We start from the raw sequence: 18,268 nt of genomic DNA on the forward strand, positions 1-18,268 counted from the left end.
CTTGCTCCTGGGGAGGAAAGCTATGGCAAATCTAGACAGCATCCTAAAAAGCAGAGACATCACCCTGCCAACAAAAGTGTGTCTAGTCAAGGCTATGGTATTCCCAGTTGCAATGTATGGCTGCAAAAGTTGGCCCATAAGGAAGGCCGAGCGTCAAAGAATTGAGGCTTTTGAACTCTGGTGCTGGAGAAGACTCTTGCGAGACTGCAAGGAGAACAAACCGGTCAGTCCTAGAGAAGATCAGCCCTGACTGCTCTTTAGAAGGCCAGATCCTGAAGATGAAACTCAAATAATTTGGCCACCTCATGAGAAGGAAGGACTCCCTGGAGAAGAGCCTAATGCTGGGAGCGATTGAGGGCAAAAGAAGAAGGGGACGACAGAGAATGAGGTGGCTGGATGGAGTTACTGACGCAGTAGGTGCAAACTTAAATGGATTCCGGGGAATGGTCGAGGACAGGAAGGCCTGGAGGATCATTGTCCATGGGGTAGCGATGGGTTGGACATGACTTTGCACCTAACAACAATACTACACACGTTCCATATGATAAATAAATAAATAGCTTTGTGAATGCAAGTGTTGTGTATTTTACCTAACAGTGGCAGCAAGTTTGGAGCCACAGACTGGTATTGTGAACTCTGAGTCCTGATTTGCTGAAAGCCTGAATACTTATAGTAGTTGAACTATCTTATGGACCAATTTGAGGCAACTGTTAAGGGCCAATCAGGAGTTTTGATAGGATGGAGGAGGGCAGGATTCTGTTTCCATTGGCTGCAGAGGAAAGGACATGCAGTAATGGGTTTAAACTACAAGTACAATGATATAGGCTAGATATCAGGAAAAAAAATTCAGTCAGAGTAGTTCAGTAATAGAATAGGCTGCCTAAGGAGGTGGTGAGCTCCCCCTCACTGGCAGTCTTCAAGCAAAGGTTGGATACACACTTTTCTTGGATGCTTTAGGATGCTTTGGGCTGATCCTGCGTTGAGCAGGGAGTTGGACTAGATGGTCTGTATGGCCCCTTCCAACTCTATGATTCTATGATTCTGTGATGCCTCAAACTGTATATAAATTCTCAGTTGTTGTTCAACATTCAGTGTTTGCTAGTTACTAAAAAAAAAATCTGATTTTTGGAGATCTGTATTCATGTCTGACTATACCCACAATATAATAGCAAGAGTCTCAAGTAAGTGAAGCAGCACACACAGCAAGACAGACAGTGGGATCAGAAGAGACCAGTCAAAGACACTACCTTTAAAAAAAGGCAACAATGGTGTTTTGTTCAAGTTTAAGCACATCCAAATGCTTATGGCCTGAAGAGATCTGAAATCTGAATCAGGCTGAGGGGGATGCTCCTTTCCTTCTCTTCTCACATCCCTAAAGTGACTTCATTCCATTTCACCTTCAGTTCATCATTGCTTGTGGCTGTGGCTAGCCCTGCTTTAAAATACATCTTGGTTGAATCCTGATTGAACCATAGTACAAAACCAGCAAAGACAGCAGCACTGATTTTTTATCCTAAAACTCTCCCTTGAAGTACCTACTTTACAATTTCCGTTGTGGAAGGAGGAAAACAGCTATAGCAGAAGTGCATTAACAGTAATGGAAAGCAGAAGAACAAAAACCTTTGCCTTCTATCGAGCTCCAGCATAAGGAATGAGCTTAGAAAACAATGTGGTGTAGTTGTCAGCGTGCTTGACTAAGTGTGATGAGACTAGGGTACTGTCTGCACTCACATTTTTTTCCTGCTCCCAATTCTACTGAATTCTGATCAGTCTGAATCTGGACCCTGCAACAGATCTGCTATGTTCTTTTTTTCTGAATTGAAACAGCTTTCACACAGACACTGTGTTCTGCATCTGAATCGTTCCAATTGTCAGTCACTCCTTCCTGCTTGATTGGGTGCGGGGGAAACCATGGGCCAGTGCCTGTAGGTGCGTTTTAACTACAGTGTGTGTGTGTAGGAGTAGCGGGGGCTGTGTGAAGCTCCATCTGGTATTAAAGGAGCAGGAGGCTGGAGAGGGGTTTATTTCCAGCCTTCTGTTCCCCTATACAGCCAGAGCAAGCTGGGAAAGGAGGATGTGCTGGAGCACAAGTCAGTTTGTTGATTTTTGTTTTCCTGACTGGCTCTGCTGCCAGAGTGAGTAGGGAAGGGAATAAGTGGAGGCAGCAGCCTCAGGAAGAACAATGGAGGCTAGGCCAGGCTAGGAGGGGGGGGGGGAATAAAATCCTAAAGGCAAATGTCTGCACAAGAAAGAATGGGCTTTCAGAGTGCTTTTCTCCAATTAAGCGGATCATATCCACTTTCAGATATCCTAGGAGAAAGGTGGCATCATTATAGAGTGGAGACCGGCAGTTGCAGATGGAATAATTAACCTGATTGACAATAGACTGGAAATCGAATCAGGTGAAGATTGCTCTTTAAAATTTGAGCTGATAGAGGATAAAAAGCCCAGTGGAGATAAAAACCTAAGTTCATACCCATACTTACTATGGAACCTAGGGCCAGACATTTGGTCTTATCCTAAACTACCTCACATGGTGATTTTGAGCTTAAAACGTAGAGGGGAGAATCGTGTATGTCACCTTGAATTCACTGGGAAAACAGCAGGCTAAACCAGATTATTTAAATAAATAATGAGTTGAAACTTTGACCCTCTATTGGGTATATTTTGCTGCTTCCCCAACAGTAGGTATGGCATAAAATCTCACATGCTACTTGGGATTCTTAGTCTTGATAAGGCTTCATATCTACAGCAGTAATTAGCAGAACTAAGTAAAGCCGAGAGGCTCCTTCTGTTGGCTGTTGTGTGCAAATCCAGGAACCCTATCAAGCATATTTTAATCTCTGCCAGATAAGGTTGCAAATAAAACATGGAGAAAATGAATTTTAATGAGCTTGCCTTTGAGAGTTCAGGGACATTACTATAGTATATGCCTTTTTATAAAGAACACTTGGATACGGAAGGTGTGTCTTCTATCTCCTCCTCGTGTGCTAGATCTTTCTCAAGCAGATAAGAGTTAAAACTCAGGAAATTCAACAGTTTTTAAAGAAACCTGCTTCACATTTTTTTACAGAATACATAACAGGACGAAAATGTTGCTGAAAAAACTTAACCGTGATCTTTGTGTGGATGAAGTTCTGGTTAGGATGAGAAGTTTGATTCACTTGACATATTTGGTCATCTGAAAATCTTAAGCAGACTTACATCTATGTCTGTTGAAGGCAAGTGTGTTTAGGACTGTGCCGCTGGCTGTTCTGATTGTTCTTGAGAATAATAAAGTAGTTCATTGTTCTGCTCGATATTGTTCATGAGAACAATACAGTAGACCAGCTAGAATTTAGTCTATTGGCACCTTTGAGACCAACATGATTTTGGGGGTACAAGCTTTCAACAGTCATTATTTGATGAGGTTGTTGCCAGTAAAATTAGTCTCTAAGGGTGTTTCTATGAGAGCTTGCTTTCAGATCTCTGCAGACATTCTGGGTGTGAAAGGAATAAAGATTGGGTCGGCCCAATCTCCATGCATTTGAAGTCAGATCTGCACAGAGGTATGCAATCTGTGCCTTGCAAAATGGAAGGTACAGAATACTTGTCAGACATTACGCACATGGTGCCAAAATTATGGAATTCCATGCCCATCATCTATCCGGACTCCCCCCGCCCCAGATACATTTGCCAGATGTTTGGAAACAGTCCTAGATGACTCAAGCAGAGACGATTGAAACTCAACTCCTCCAAGACACAGGTCCTGTGGCTGGGTAGAAGGGGGCAGGATCAAGAAGCATATCTCCCATACCTGGATGGGGTGCAATTGACAGCTGCACCTGTTGCCAGGAATTTGGGAGTGATTTTTGATGCCTCCCTTTCAATGGAGGCTCAGATCATGAAAGTATCCCAAATGGCATTTTTACAACTTCGCCAAACACAGCTACTAGCTCCCTACCTGTCTCCAGTACACTTGGCCACTGTGATCCATGCAACAGTCACTTCCAGATCAGACTTCTGTAACTCACTCTATGCAGGCCTACCCTTATCTTTGACCCAGAAATTGCAGCTGGTGCAAAATGCAGCTGCGAGGGTCCTCACCAAGACACCTTGGAGGGCCCATATTTTCATTCTGCCTTTCCACCACATTAGTTGGGTTATGAAGAGGCAGGACCAACGTGTGTGATCCTTTCCCACAGACATAAATCATGCTGTGGGCTGGATACATAAATGTGCTTCTCCAAGAATGCAGATGTTACCCACTTTACCTTCTACTGATAGAAAGAATTATGGGACAACCCCAGGTTTATCTGCCAAACGTTATGGACTCAAAAGAACAAGTTTGTCATATAACATAGTAAGAAGAGGGGAGAATCACTTCAGCCAGTCTGATTTGTGGGAAAATCATTTTTGAGGCCCTTTTGTGGATTCTGAAAATGTTCAGTCATATCGTTTAGTCACACAGATAACCATGTGTCTAATATTTTCGCTTCAGTTTAGACATATTTGTGTCTTGGAGGAAAAAGTAATAAGTACCCAGAGTCTTATTAGGTGGTGGTGGTGGGGAGATCTTGAATATTTTGGATATCCTGTCTAAATTCCATTATTGTTAAATGAGTTTATAGTGAGTATAAATATTATTCATGTGTAAAGTAAGATTCTGGTGATTTGCCTCAAGCTATTACTTCTGTTGGAGAGATATCACATGTTCCCCACACTGCAAAGTCTGGCTGATAGAAAAATACAGCTCTTTCCCCATTTAGTATGCCTGCTGCTAATGTTAGTACAGTGGGCAGTTTGACTTCCCAGGTGTCATAGATGAAGAAGAGCCAGTTTTTGTACCCCACTTTTTACTGCCTGAAGGAGTCTCAAAGTAGCTTACAATTGCCTTCTCTTCCTCTCCCTACAACAGACCCCTGTGAGGTAGGTGAGGCTGAGAGAACTGTGACTGGCCCAAAGTTACCCAGCTGGCTCCATGTGGAGAAGGAGTGAGGAATCAAACCCAGGTTATCCAGATTAGAGGCTGCCACTCTTAACCAGTACACCAAATTGGTTCTCAGGACTCTTAAGGATCATTTTTGTGACATCTCAGGTAATGAGACACACAACTGCTATGCATCTGATACAAAGTCAACATAAACAAATCTGTCAATGTTCTTGGTGTTGGTGTCATCCTCCCCCTCCCCCAAACATGTTATCAACTTCTCTTTTGCTCATAAATATTAAAATCAGTAAGGCTCCTTTCACACTATACATTGTCATCACGTTCCATGAACATTCTTGACCCACTATGAAACTACAACAGTAAATTCTGATGATGTAGCATGTAGGTGGAGAAAGACATACTCAGCCTGTGCTCCTGGGACTGCACGATTGAGAAAGGAGATTGGGTCACTTGGGCCACCAGTGCTAGTAGAATAACCAGTGAGGTTGGTGTTGAATTCCAAAAGGATATCTGCAAGGAAAAGGAAACCATGAATAGAAACGGAGACTTGCTTCACAATAGTCAGGCAAAGGTGGCTGCTACATACTCTGTTTACCTTATTGGGTAAAGAGCATCGAGACATGTGTGTCACAGTAGATAGATAGCCATTGCACCAGAATCAACTTACAAGGAAACTGTTGATAAAGAAACATATTGGCTGCCCCACACAAGTACCGCAGAACTTGTCAGGAGTGCAATGGCAAGAGTTTCCACAAGCTGTTTCTTGAAAAGCTCCCAGTTCTAAAGCCCTTTCCTACCATGGAACACAGGGCTACTGAACAGCAGAACCCAGGAGGCTGAAAGAAGTGTAGAGAGAGGGTGTTGCCTTGGATTCCTGAAGCACAAACCAGGAAGCATAGGGGACATGTTATGATGGGAGATGGGGGACATGAGAAGATATTGACTGGAAGGGTAGAGCATACTGCAAAGTGCCATAGCAAGTCAGCAGATGGAGGAAGACAGCTGGAACTAGTCATAATACATTTATATGCAGTTATAGTTTTAATTATAAACTATAACTGACTATAACAAGCTTGGTCTGTACCGGCATTTCTCTTCCATGTGCCTATGTGGTCTTGGGAAAGTATTCTTTTTCCTCCTGAGAAGTGTTGCACTGACAACCAATGTCCTACTTCTGCAAGACCAAGAGCAGGGACTCCTTGTGGTCATTCCAAGGAAATGTTAGCATAACCCAAGTTGTTTAACTAGGAGCTTTGTTTACTCCAAGATGTTGTTGAGAAGTATTTCCCCATAATGTCTTGATATATTCATGCCACTCCTGGGTTTTCCCAATAATGGGTTTTCCACAGTAAAGCATTGCCATGTGGAAGAGTTCCATGCACAGCAGATTTTACATGCCCTTGAAACAATGGGCATGAGTTTACAATAGAACAGAGCTTCTGCTCACATAATTGCCCCCATATCCATGGAAATTTGCTAAATTGAGGTTGCCTTCCATGCAAGCTTCACTCGAATGAAAAGACATTGAATCACATCCAATCCTTACAGCTACCGAAGATATGTTCTGGCTTGACCAAAAAGCAGACAGGATCTAAATATAGAAAGGCATATGATGGATCTTTTTATCCAGGCTAATCTGGCAGGAGCTGTGTGAGAACATTTCTATGGATCAGCATGTGCTGATTCCAGATTCCAGCCCTTTTTTGCTCATCATTACTCTTTATGGCAATGTGCAGAGGGAAAAGCCATTCATTTCACAAGTTCACTGCAGGAGTAAAACTTTAACTTACTGGATAAAGTAGTTACAGTTCTTAATGAGGCATCTCCTCCAATGCTGTGACAGAAGAGAAGAAACAAACACAACGATGGGTTCTTAGTTATGTTTAACAAACAAAGGAACAGATGGTATAAGCAACAAAGACAGATGTTTTACTTTTACAACAAAACATTATATATGTAGGAACCTTTAGATGTATTTGATTGCTCAGGCTGCTAGAGGGAGGGGATGAAAGCAGGGAAGCAAAATTTATTAAGTACAGTTTTATGGGATATAAGAGGGCAGTTATACAATGTTAGTGACCACAAAGATTCACTGAAAGATAGATGGGAAATGTTCAGCCCTGTAGAATCAAATGGATCTCTCTCATTTCGGAAAACAGAATGTGGCTCTAAGCCCACTGACTTCAATGGTGTTAAAAGGGTACAACTTTCCTTAATATGGCATTGGCAAATTCCAGAACCTTGAATACATAATAGAGCAGTTGCCACCCAATCAAGTTCTTCAGACCTACAGTGTGAGAATGCAGCAGTGAAGGAAAACAGAAATATAGTTTGGCCTCCACTTACACCATATAATCCACTGAGAAAGGTGAATAATAAATCAATACAACCCCTCTTGCTAAGGGGCCTTAAGGATTGTATGTCAGGAATGGGAGGATTTAGAGATTCCTAAGAGCATTTTCCTTGGAGGAAGCCTTAAAAGTCAATTTTATGAAGTGGTTTGGGTGATTCAGGAGACCTAAGTTCAAATCTCCACCCTGCCATGGAAGCTCACTGGGTAACCCTTGAGCCAATCACTCTCCCTTGGGCTCACCTATCTCAGAGGATGGTTGTTGGTGGGACTAAAAGGGAGGAGGAGAGAATTATGTTATAATCCACTCTGGGTCCCCAATGGGGAGAAAAGCAGAGTATAAAGATATAAATAAATCAATATATTTAAAATTGATAGAACCTATATACATTTCCACTGCACATGAAGCCTCCAGGAGCATGTATTAGAAGTTGATGACAGTCTTTTCTAATGAGAGGAACTGTGAGATATCTTTTTGTTTAGTCCTTACCCCTCTTCATGGAATTGGGAGAGTCATTTGCACAGGGATAATGCTTACCTCCAAGCCAGGCCACGATACTGCGTATTCAAGTCTGACATGTCATTTGGTTTTGATCCAATGGCATTACCAGCCTGCCTCAAAAAGAAATGATAGGTATTTGACTAGTCAGGTATTTACATTTTTTTAGTTCATAATTACCCTTTTAAGGCTTTGTCTCCTTGAACATGAGCACTTGACCTTTTAGTGGGAGGATTAGCTCATAAGAAAACATATCCATGACATTTTGAAAACTATAATAGGTACTGTGTACACCAAGTACCATCAACTGCATTTATGACTGTACCGAGTAGTATTTAAAATTGTGATTAGCATGAATCAAGATAAGCAGGGCAATAAACTGGACAATTCACTGAGAGATTTCATACATTCAGGCCAGTGAACTTTTCTACTGCCACTTGTTTGCCTCATAGAGAGCATACAGACCATGGGATCCTAACAGTTTTACCACAGGCACAAGAGAAAGGAAGGACAATCTCACCCAATTCCCCTCCTCACTACAATTCTGTCTCATGTGGTTGTGTCCACACAGGTCCTAAAATTCTGGGGACTGGAAGGGGCTCTTGCTCCCTCTTACACCAGAGAAAGCTGCTAATATCTAGCCCAATGCACTTGCTAAGACTGTCCATAGGCCAGAATATAGTTGGTCAGTTTTTGTACAATTACAAACAATTCAGCAAGGGGACATCTACCAGCCACCTATTGGGCTAATAGTAGCTTTCCAGCTGCTGCAGAACAGTCCCTACATCTCTTGGAAGACCCAGGGAAAGACTGAAAAAATCTATTCCATGTTGGAATATTATGAATATTCTGGTGCATTAGCAGAGTCCTCAAAGGCTTAGAGTGCAGCAGAGGCCACACAGCTTATGTGTGCTGCTAAGAATAAAAAAAAAGTTGGAAGGGGCCATACAGGCCATCTAGTCCAGCCCCCTGCTCAATGCAGGATCAGCCTACAGCATTCAGGATAAGTAGCTGTCCAGCTGCTGCTTGAAGACTGTTAGTGAGAGGGAGCTCACTACCTCCTTAGGCAGTCGATTCCACTGCTGAACTACTATGATTGTGATATTTTACCCCTGATATCTAGCCACTATTGTTCTCCACGTAGTTTAAACCCATTACTGCTGCCCACAGGAACCTTTCCCTGCCCTCCTTTAAGACTTGATAGTTATTTTTGTTGTTATTCGTTTAAGCATCCTGGTGCTCAATTTTTCATTGCATATTCAAACTTTGCCAACAAGTCATATGTATGCAACTCTGGTCACCAAGGACTCTACCTTTTTGTGAGGTTCCTAGTTTCATGGAAAGAGCCTATGTGCATAATCTTGGATGCATGTAAACTGCTGATAAAGGGACAATTTAACAATGGGGAAAAGGCAGCAGGTGTGATCCAACTTCCTCTCCAGAAACCCCAGATATAAGCAGTGAAAATGGCTTCTGTTGATGTTAGCTGTTGTTAGTAGCAAAGTTGTGTCCGACCCATCGTGACCCCATGGACAATGATACTCCAGGCCTTCCTGTCCTCTACCACTCCCCGGAGTCCATTTAAGTTTGCACCTACTGCTTCAGTGACTCCATCCAGCCACCTCATTCTCTGTCGTCCCCTTCTTCTTTTGCCCTCGATCGCTCCCAGCATTAGGCTCTTCTCCGGGGAGTCCTTCCTTCTCATGAGGTGGCCAAAGTATCTGAGTTTCATCTTCAGGATCTGGCCTTCTAAGGAGCAGTCAGTGGCTTCTAGGAGTATCCTATTCCTCTCTCACAGCCTAGCAAATGAGCCTAACACCCTCTGCCTAAGCAAGTACAAAGTGGGAAGGGGCAGGAGAGGGTAAAATGCAAAAGAACAATGCTTCTTACAGTCAAGGAATCCCCCAGGGCAGCTATTACTTGCATGTCAGCTGGTTTTAGGCTATGCACTGTAAGGCAAAAAGAAATAAGGGGGGGGGAGATGTAGTTAAAATTGAAAGAGAAGGAAGTTTATGTTTATCTTTCACTACCTGATGAAAATTATTCCACAGGGAATTTCTATATCCAAGTAGTGAAAGATGAGAAACTTGCTCTAATTCCCTCCTTCTCCCCAACTTAACCAGAGTTGTATAGAACAAAATATGGAGAATGTGAAGGCAGTTTGGGACACAATGACACAAATTCTTAAGAAGGAGGCTGAATACCACATGGTAGGCAAGAGGCTAACCTCCCATTAAAATGCTTGTTAGCCAGTCCAAAAGAGCAGGATCAAACCCTTCACATTGTTTCAGTGCTAAAATTTTGGACAATACTGCATTTCATATTCATCAGACACCCATATATATTTCCACTTACAACCGCATTGTAAGGAGAATAATATTGACAGTACAACAGTATGGAATGAAGGAAAAACCAAAATTTTTCCATTTGACCGGCTAGCAGGCATCCCAGGCCTCAAGAAGGACGTGGACACTTAGCTTGGCTTAACATGGCTACAGCTTTATTAAGACACATAACATTGAGTGTTGGCATTGCATAGCATGGAGATCCACTGCCATGTTCAGCTAACCATGTCCCCCATATTATCCTGGCAGCCCTTAGGGAATCCCCCCAATTTACCCACTGGAAATTCCAATTCCTGTGCTGCCAGGATCCTGCATGAAGGAAGTGCAACCTGAAGTAATGCACGGAGTGCACACCTCTATTGGTCCCCTTTAGGCCACCTGGCAGTGCGAGCCCCTGGTGCCTATCCCTTAGGGTTGGTCCCGCTCGCACCCTGCCACCTCTTATGGAGGCCCCTGACCTGAGGAGTCTAGGCCGCAGGCCAAGTTCCCCCCTCCCCAAAGTAGGCTCCTCCCTATGCCAACCTGCCAGCTGTGACAAACAAAACAACAAATAGAGCAACAAAACAAACAAACAAAAAACCCACAGAGAACCATGGCCACCAAACAGGGAAGCTGTCCAGCTGCAGCAGCAGACAAAAGGGGCCAAGTCTGCATAAAGCCTGGCTACCCCGCCCCTTGCGGCACAACATCTCTTTGTCATGCTGTCTTGTACGTACCGCCTTTGCATGTCATTCTAGTGTGCCCTCTTGCCACCTGCTCCATCACCTGTCAGCTCGCAGCCCTGGTAAGTTGGGGCCTTTATTTGTTGAAGTACACATGAACACATGGACATGCCTTATAATGAATCAAACCACTGGTACATCAAGGTCGTTATTGTCTTCTCAGACTCACAGAGATTTTTGAGGGTCTCAAACAGATGTCTGTCACATCATCTACTACTTGGATCTCTTTTTAACTGGAATTCCTGGGGGCTGAACCTGAGACCTCCTGCATTCATAGCAGATGCTCTGAGTTGGGCTGCTGTCCTGGCATCTGTGTTTAGACCATGTCTATGTAGCAATGTTTCTGCAGTTAGGAACCCAAAGGCTGAGCTGCAAAAATAATTTTTAAAAATGGCAAATATGTATTACATAAAGTGCACTAGTTCAAAAATTAAAAAAAACATTTATAAATCAAATTGTCATCATAAATTAAAAACATCACAATTCTAACTACCAATGGAATAGACCAAGCATGTTTCAACCTCAAGGAGACTTCCTCAGTGGTCAAATTCTTATGAGAAATGCACTCATGCATAAAATCCAAGGCTTGTTGGGTGGCAAAGAAAAATCTGTTCGGTGCTGCTCCAATTAGTCTTTATTACATAAAAATATCTGATTTGGAGCCCACCGTTTAAAATATGTACTTCCAGAGTCCACCACGCTCTGCTTTTGCCCAGCTCTCAATCACAAGAACAAGCTTTTTCTGACACGTAGGAATGCACTGGTGATTGAGATATTTTAATATAATGTATATATTTAATATTTAAAAAGATATTTTATATTAGAAAGACTAGTTGGAGCAACACCAAACAGATTTTTCTTTGCCACCCAGCAAGCCTTTGGATTTTATGCATTTCTCACAACAATTTGACCACTGAGGAAGTCCCCTCTGGGTTGAAACACGTTTGATCCATTACATGTTGGCCTATTCCATGTGTGGTTAGAATTGTGATGTTTTTAATTTGTGATGACTATTTGATTTCTAGTTGTTTAAAATTATTTAACATTTAAACATTTTTATACTAGCGCACTTTTTTCAATATTTGTCATTTTTTAAAAAAAATATTTTTGCAACTCAACCTTTAGCTTCCTAACTTTTCTGGTTAGGTTGGGTTTTGGTTCCCTTTTTAGTTTTGCAATGTTTCTATCGCTGTAGAGAGGTGATATGATTATACATATGATGAAAACTGAGCTGGTGGCAACTACTGTTGCATTTGTAGAGTGTGGGATGCAATACTGTAGAACGAAGCTGATTAGATCTTGAAAACCAGTGCAGGGGCTACAATTCTCAGCTGTGGGGAGGAGTGAGAGACATTCAGTGTTATAGCAGCCTGTCATGGCCCTAATTCCTCTTCAATCTTAAAGAGGCAGAACTCAGAGTACCAAACTGTTCATGGAAAACTAGCATCGTGTGTAGTGTCCCCCTGCTGAGGCCAAGAATGGTTGGAGATGGGGAAGCAGAACCCACATTTTCCTCTGTATTTTAAATCATTAGGATTAAAACAATGGGGGTGGGACATTTACTATTATAAGAATAACACAGGAGGAAGAATAAGCCCACTTCTACTGGGACTGTAGCCCCAGTCTAGATGAGGGTGGTTTCATAGCTTCTTCTTTAGGTCCAAAAACTTGCCTGAAATTTCACTAATGGATCTTCTGCATCAAATGTTTGATTTGGCTTTCAGACAAAAAGTTCAGTTTAAAAGATATGATGGCCAACTGCTTTCCAGTCAGCAGCAGCCACCTCTGTTGAGCAGTCAGCCTGCTTCCTTACTCCTCCTCCACAAAGAACAGTATAAACATCTTGAGGCACTCTGGGCTTTTTCTAGCAGCAGGCTGGGAGCCAATTCTGCACATTGGATCCATTCATTTATACTGAGGCCCTTAGGTAGGTCCAATGGTGCTGGAGCATCGAACCCCGTTTATGAGGTCCCAACTGTCATTTTAGGGGGGTGGGATTTCCCAAAATGTATCTGCCTGCCCTTAAGATGTCAGTTTACAATGCTTTGTGCACTGTGTACAGAATTGCGATCAGGGAAGTGAAATTACTGGGAGTGGGTTAGATTTTATCAAGACAACAAAGAGAAAGGAAAGGAAAGGAAAGAAATTGATCAATGCTGTGGGAATGTGATCAGAATTTAAACAGATGGACAGTGGCGTTCTTTCTGGAACCTAATCTAAGACAAATGCAAAGAAGAACATGTAATCCTTACTCATTGATAAACTAAGAATGTTGACAGATATTTGAAGTAGATTTTTTTTCTCCATCCAGAAATAGTCTGCAATTTCAAGCATTATTATCCTGTAATAAAAAACGAAAGCAGACTTTGACAGATTTTCCCTTGCTGTAGGAACCTGGCCCAAAATTTAGGAACCACTCGTTTCTCAGTTTTTGGGGATTCATATTCTAAAAACCATATTTCCTATTTATTGCTCCTATATTTATTATTTAGGAGGGAAGATGCATCTGGGAAGCTAAGCAAGGTTGATATTTGGAAGGGACACCACAAGAAAGGCTCTGCAAAGGGAGGCAATGGCAAACCACCTTTGCTTTTCACTTGCCCTGAGAACCCCTTGTTGGGGTCACCATAAGTAGTAGAAGAACTGGGGGTTTTGTACTTTGCTTTTTACTGTCCAAGGGAGTCTAAGAATGGCTTATGATCACCTACTGTTATCCCCACGATAGATACCTTTTGAGGTAGGTGGGGCAGAGAGAGTGCTGAGAGAATTGTGCCTTGCCCAAGGTCACCCAGCTTGCTGCATGTAGAGGAATAGGATTTCAAACCCAGCTCTCCAGATTAGAGTAAGCAGGTGGTGACTTGATGGAACTTTACACACACGTTTATTATTCATTCCTTTAAAATATTCATTCCTTTGAAAATATTCATTCCTTTAAAAATTCATTCCTTTCTACCCGAACAGGGTATCAAGTTAGTGAACAATTTTATTTAATTATTAGAGGTAAATTATTAGAGGCATCCAGGAATACAATAGGTGCTAGTACATACATACACCTGCACTGTGAACTTCCTCGGTTCTGCACCCCCCCCCCCCGGCCACTTCCTGCTCAATCTTGAAATCCAGTGTGGTGAAGCAGTTAAAGAGTAACAGACTCTAATCTCAAGAGCTGGGTTTGATTCCTGAATCCTCCTACATATGCAGCCAGCTGGGTTGCCAACATCCAGGTGGAGCCCTGAAGACCTTTAGGAATAACAATTGATCTCCAAGGAAGGAAAAGAAAGAGGACTATGGAAGGGAGGGAGGAAAAAGAGAGAGAGAAAGAAAGAGAGAGAGGAAGGAAGGAAGGAAAGAAAGGGAGAGACGGAGAGAAAGGGAGAAAGGAAGAAAGACACAAAGAAAGGGGAGGGAGAAATGAAGGGAGAAACAGAAAGAGAGGATGAAAAAGTAAGAAAGAGAGAGGGAGAGTGAAAGGAGAAATGGAGAGAGGTAGGAGAATGTAAGGATGAAGGAAAAGATGAAAGAGAAAAGACAGTGAGAAAGGGGGAGGGAAGGGAATGAGGGATAAAAGAAGAAAGGAAGGAGAATGGGAGAACTGGAAGAAAGAATGAAAAAAGAGGGGAGGATGAAAGAAAGAAAAAGCAAGGAAGAGAGAAAGGAAGGATGAAAGAGAAGATGAAAGAGAGAGGATGAAAGAGACAGAAGGGAAGGGAAGGGAAGGGAAGGGAAGGCATCAGTTCTCCTGGGGAAAAAACAGCTGCTTTGGAAGGGCACTGGCCCTCCTTCCCCCCCATACAACAGTGTCAACAGAGGTCACCACTGTCTCCATCTTCCCTTCCAATCCCATGGCCAGGACGGGCAGGCCATGGAGAGGTAGGATGCCAACTTCCTGCCCCCTACACATATTCCAAAAGTTGGGCCAAACAGGGAAGGCCATGGAAGAGGTGGACAGCTAAAACTTGGACATGCTCTCTTCTAAATTAGATTACTTCAAACTGCTGTATGTGAGGCTTCCCCTGAAGAGTATTCAGAAACTGCAGTTGGTACAAACTGCTTCAGCCAGGATGTTGACTAGAATAGGTCCTAAGAACATATCACTCCACTGCCATCTGTCCCAGTCCAGAAGAACCCTCTGGCTGTGAACCTGCTCTTATAGTGCAATTCCATCAAGAGGAGACATCTCAAATCCCAGGACAGTTCTTCCAGTCACCAGAAGCATTTCTGTCTTGTCAGAATCACAATTCAGTTTATTGGCCCTAATCCTTCCCCAAACTGTCTCCCCTGCATACACATGCACACCCCTGCTTGCCCTGATGGGGAATGTGCTGCTTTACATCCAGCAGAAGAAGCTTTCCCGTAAGGAGGAGGCAGCTCAGACCAAGGCGAGTGGGGGAAGGGAAGGGAGGAACAGCAGGTGGGCAGACCAGCCGGGGGCGGGGGGAGAGGAGAAGAAGGGACAGGGATTTGGTGACTTGGCTGGTGAGGCAGCCATGACGGCAGAGGTTTATTAGGACCACTGGAGAGAACCGTACAGATGGCAGTTGAACTACTGTAGGGGTGGGAATCTGCCTCCCTCGCCATGGAAGCTTGGAAGCAGCGAGCAGAAAATGGAGAGGTGAGGGTGGGTGTGAGGGTAGGACAATGCTTAAGAGACCATAGTGTGTTCCCCCCTCCATATGATCTTATTGATGGTTGCTTGCTGCTTGCTCACTGCTGGGACACGAGATAGAGGGTGGTAAATCCACTTTCCTGGATTTAAAAATGGCTGAATCTTAACCCATCTGCTGGACAGTCTTGGGATGTTGGTGACATCATGAGGAGGGGGCTCTAAAAGACCACTGTAATGGATGGCAGCCATTTCAGCCTAACAGCTTTATTTATTTATATTTATATGCTGCCCTTCCCTGAGGGCTTAGGGGCCCATCAATCCGCTAGGGTTAAAGGCTGGCAGTCATTTCAGTTATGAATTTTGTTCTCACTTTGAAATGGGGGAAGGGAAACCAACTGGTGAAATTGCTGGCAGCCATTTCAGTGGTCTGTTTTGCTTCCCTGTTTAGAAGGTGAAAGCAAAACAGATGGTATGAATGGCTCACAGCCACCAATGGGTGAACCACCTAGCTCAGTTGCTAGGATTAAATGGCCTGAACCTCAATCCCAAAGTTGGCAAAAGTCCAGAAAATATTGACAGGAGGCACTTCCTTTGAATCTTGGGTTGGGGGGGGGGGCGGCATGAACCAAGCCAAATTCGAGACTCCCTACCCACTCACTTAGTCCCCCACTTATCCTAATCCTCTCCTTTCTGACCTGCTTTCCCTTTTTTTAACCTTTCCTGCTCCTCTCAGGTTTACCTTACTCACCCTCTATCTTTTACCATCTTGTAGGCAACATCTCTCTGCATTCATCAACAATTATAGGGGCCGCATGACTTAAACTTTGTTATATCGCTTCAGACCAACATGACTAATGTTTGAATCATTGTTGGTTGCATGTTCTGTTGCAGTCTCCCTGAAATATATGTAATCTAGTGGCACACTTTTCTTAGAGAAGTAGACAGTGGCCTGACAGTGGCCCCAGTCCTTTGTTAGAAGCAAAAATAGCTCTGGAAAGAGCCCTGTCTCCCTGTGCCTACTTTTTCCTCAAATAAACCAAGACTTGAAGGCTGGCAGTACTCCTGTACTTGTCTAGCAACAATCAGTGAGGATCTTCATGTCTTAAAACTGCAGGTGCTTCTTTATTATTTGTGAGGCTAACATCCCTCCCCTAAATTGCTGTTGTTTTAAATTTCAGGTTTTTCTGCAAACCTAGGGATTTTCTCAGGTTTATAGAGAGATCTGTCTTGTCTGTCCACAGGGCCACCCTCTGGATTTAAGTATTCAGCTATGTGCCATATAGAGAATCAGATATATTGACAAGTAGGGGCCATGAGACTAACAGGGGGAATTTCATCCCTCCCCCCTCCCGCTTTCTGAGCTGCAGATAGGGGCCATATGTTGCTACTAGTATACTGATGATATAGGTATAATCCTGGTTGCTATCATTACAAAAAAGTTATCCTCTAATCCTGACCTAACTTCTCCCCAATTTCTCATAATTCCATTATTGCTTTAAAACGCTGTTTTATTGAACATCATAGTATAGAGAACAACTAGTTAAGAAATGAATTCCTTTGTCAGTACTGCATAAGATTCAGATTACATATAAGCAAGCAATGACAAGACATTTGTGCATATTTATTGCTGTTCTATAACAAAACATGATAAATATAAGGCTTGTATTTCCAGTGAGAGTTGCCAAGAGACTGCTGAAAATATTAGGTGCCACAATTACATTTTTAGGCATCATGGTGATCTCGGATTTGTCAAGCCCGAGGCTGAAGGGCCTGGGAGTTTTCAGCTGAGAAAAAACAGATGAGTAAGAGGGGAGGTGACAGAGGCTTATACATTATGCATGGGGTGGACAAAGAGAACCATCTTCCATAATACTAGAACTGGAAAGACCCAAAGAAATGGAAGTGCAATAGTTCAGGACAGAGAAACAGAAACCTTCTTTACTGAATCGTAGAATTCATTGCTCATGGGCATAATGGTGGCCACATGTAAGGATGGCTTTAAGAGAGGCTTAGACATTTTTATGGAGATGAGGTCCATCAATGCCTACTAGCCATGGTCACTAAAGGAAGCCTTCAGATTTTGAGGCAGAAAACCTCTGAATATCAGTGCCAGGAAGCAAAATCAGGGGCAGGCATTGGCCTCTCTGTGAAACAGCCTGCTCAACTAGATGGACTCTTCTTTTGTTTTTATGGCTTCTTATTGGCAGAGTAGCAAAAGCGGTAAAGAAGTTTTTATCCTCACCATTGATACTGTTCTCAGAAAACTCATGTTACACAATTATCTTTTCCCATGCATCAGTTCTCTTGTGCACCCTGAAGTCACTGTAATAACTGTGGTTCTTGTTCATTTAAAATCTTCCACTCTAAGTATGTGCAGTGCCCATAAAAATATGAAAATAGGACATGTATACACTTCTTCAAAGTGTATCTTTTATGTCCCCATAAGTTAAATTTTTGTACAGACTAAGACAACCCAATTAAAAAAGGGATAGTTGTACATTTCTTCTTCAAAGCGGAAGTCTTAAAGTGTACCTCAAAGTGATTAAGGTGTATCTGGGGTAACAAGAAAGTTCAAGAGAGAAAGACTTTAATCATTAGAAAAATTGGGAAAGGAGACATTTTAAAGTTTCTTTCTTGATACAGAGGGCATGAAACGTACACTAAAATGATTAAGGGACTAACAGCATTCACATTTGATTTCTAGGAGAGCCTAAAAATGGGCTGTAGTTACATATAAGTGTAGGAGTTGTGCCAGCCATGACATGGGGCCTGGAGATCTCCCAACATTACAGTAGATATCCAAATGACAGAGGCCA

At 42.8% G+C, this 18,268-nt stretch overlaps 1 protein-coding gene across 1 annotated transcript in view; it reads right to left on the reverse strand.

Moving 5' to 3' along the window:
- The window catches only part of PLB1 (phospholipase B1), a 175,495-nt gene that overhangs the window by 84,610 nt on the left and 72,617 nt on the right, over positions 1-18,268 (reverse strand). The window contains exons 31-34 of the mRNA XM_077341488.1: positions 9,670-9,728; positions 7,819-7,892; positions 6,721-6,764; positions 5,332-5,440 (exon numbers count right to left, since the gene is read on the reverse strand). Of these exons, the coding sequence (XP_077197603.1) occupies positions 5,332-5,440; positions 6,721-6,764; positions 7,819-7,892; positions 9,670-9,728 (286 nt within the window). The remainder of the gene's footprint in view (positions 1-5,331; positions 5,441-6,720; positions 6,765-7,818; positions 7,893-9,669; positions 9,729-18,268) is intronic.

Source organism: Paroedura picta, chromosome 1 (genome assembly GCF_049243985.1).
Source record: "Paroedura picta isolate Pp20150507F chromosome 1, Ppicta_v3.0, whole genome shotgun sequence".
Lineage (NCBI taxonomy): Eukaryota > Metazoa > Chordata > Lepidosauria > Squamata > Gekkonidae > Paroedura > Paroedura picta.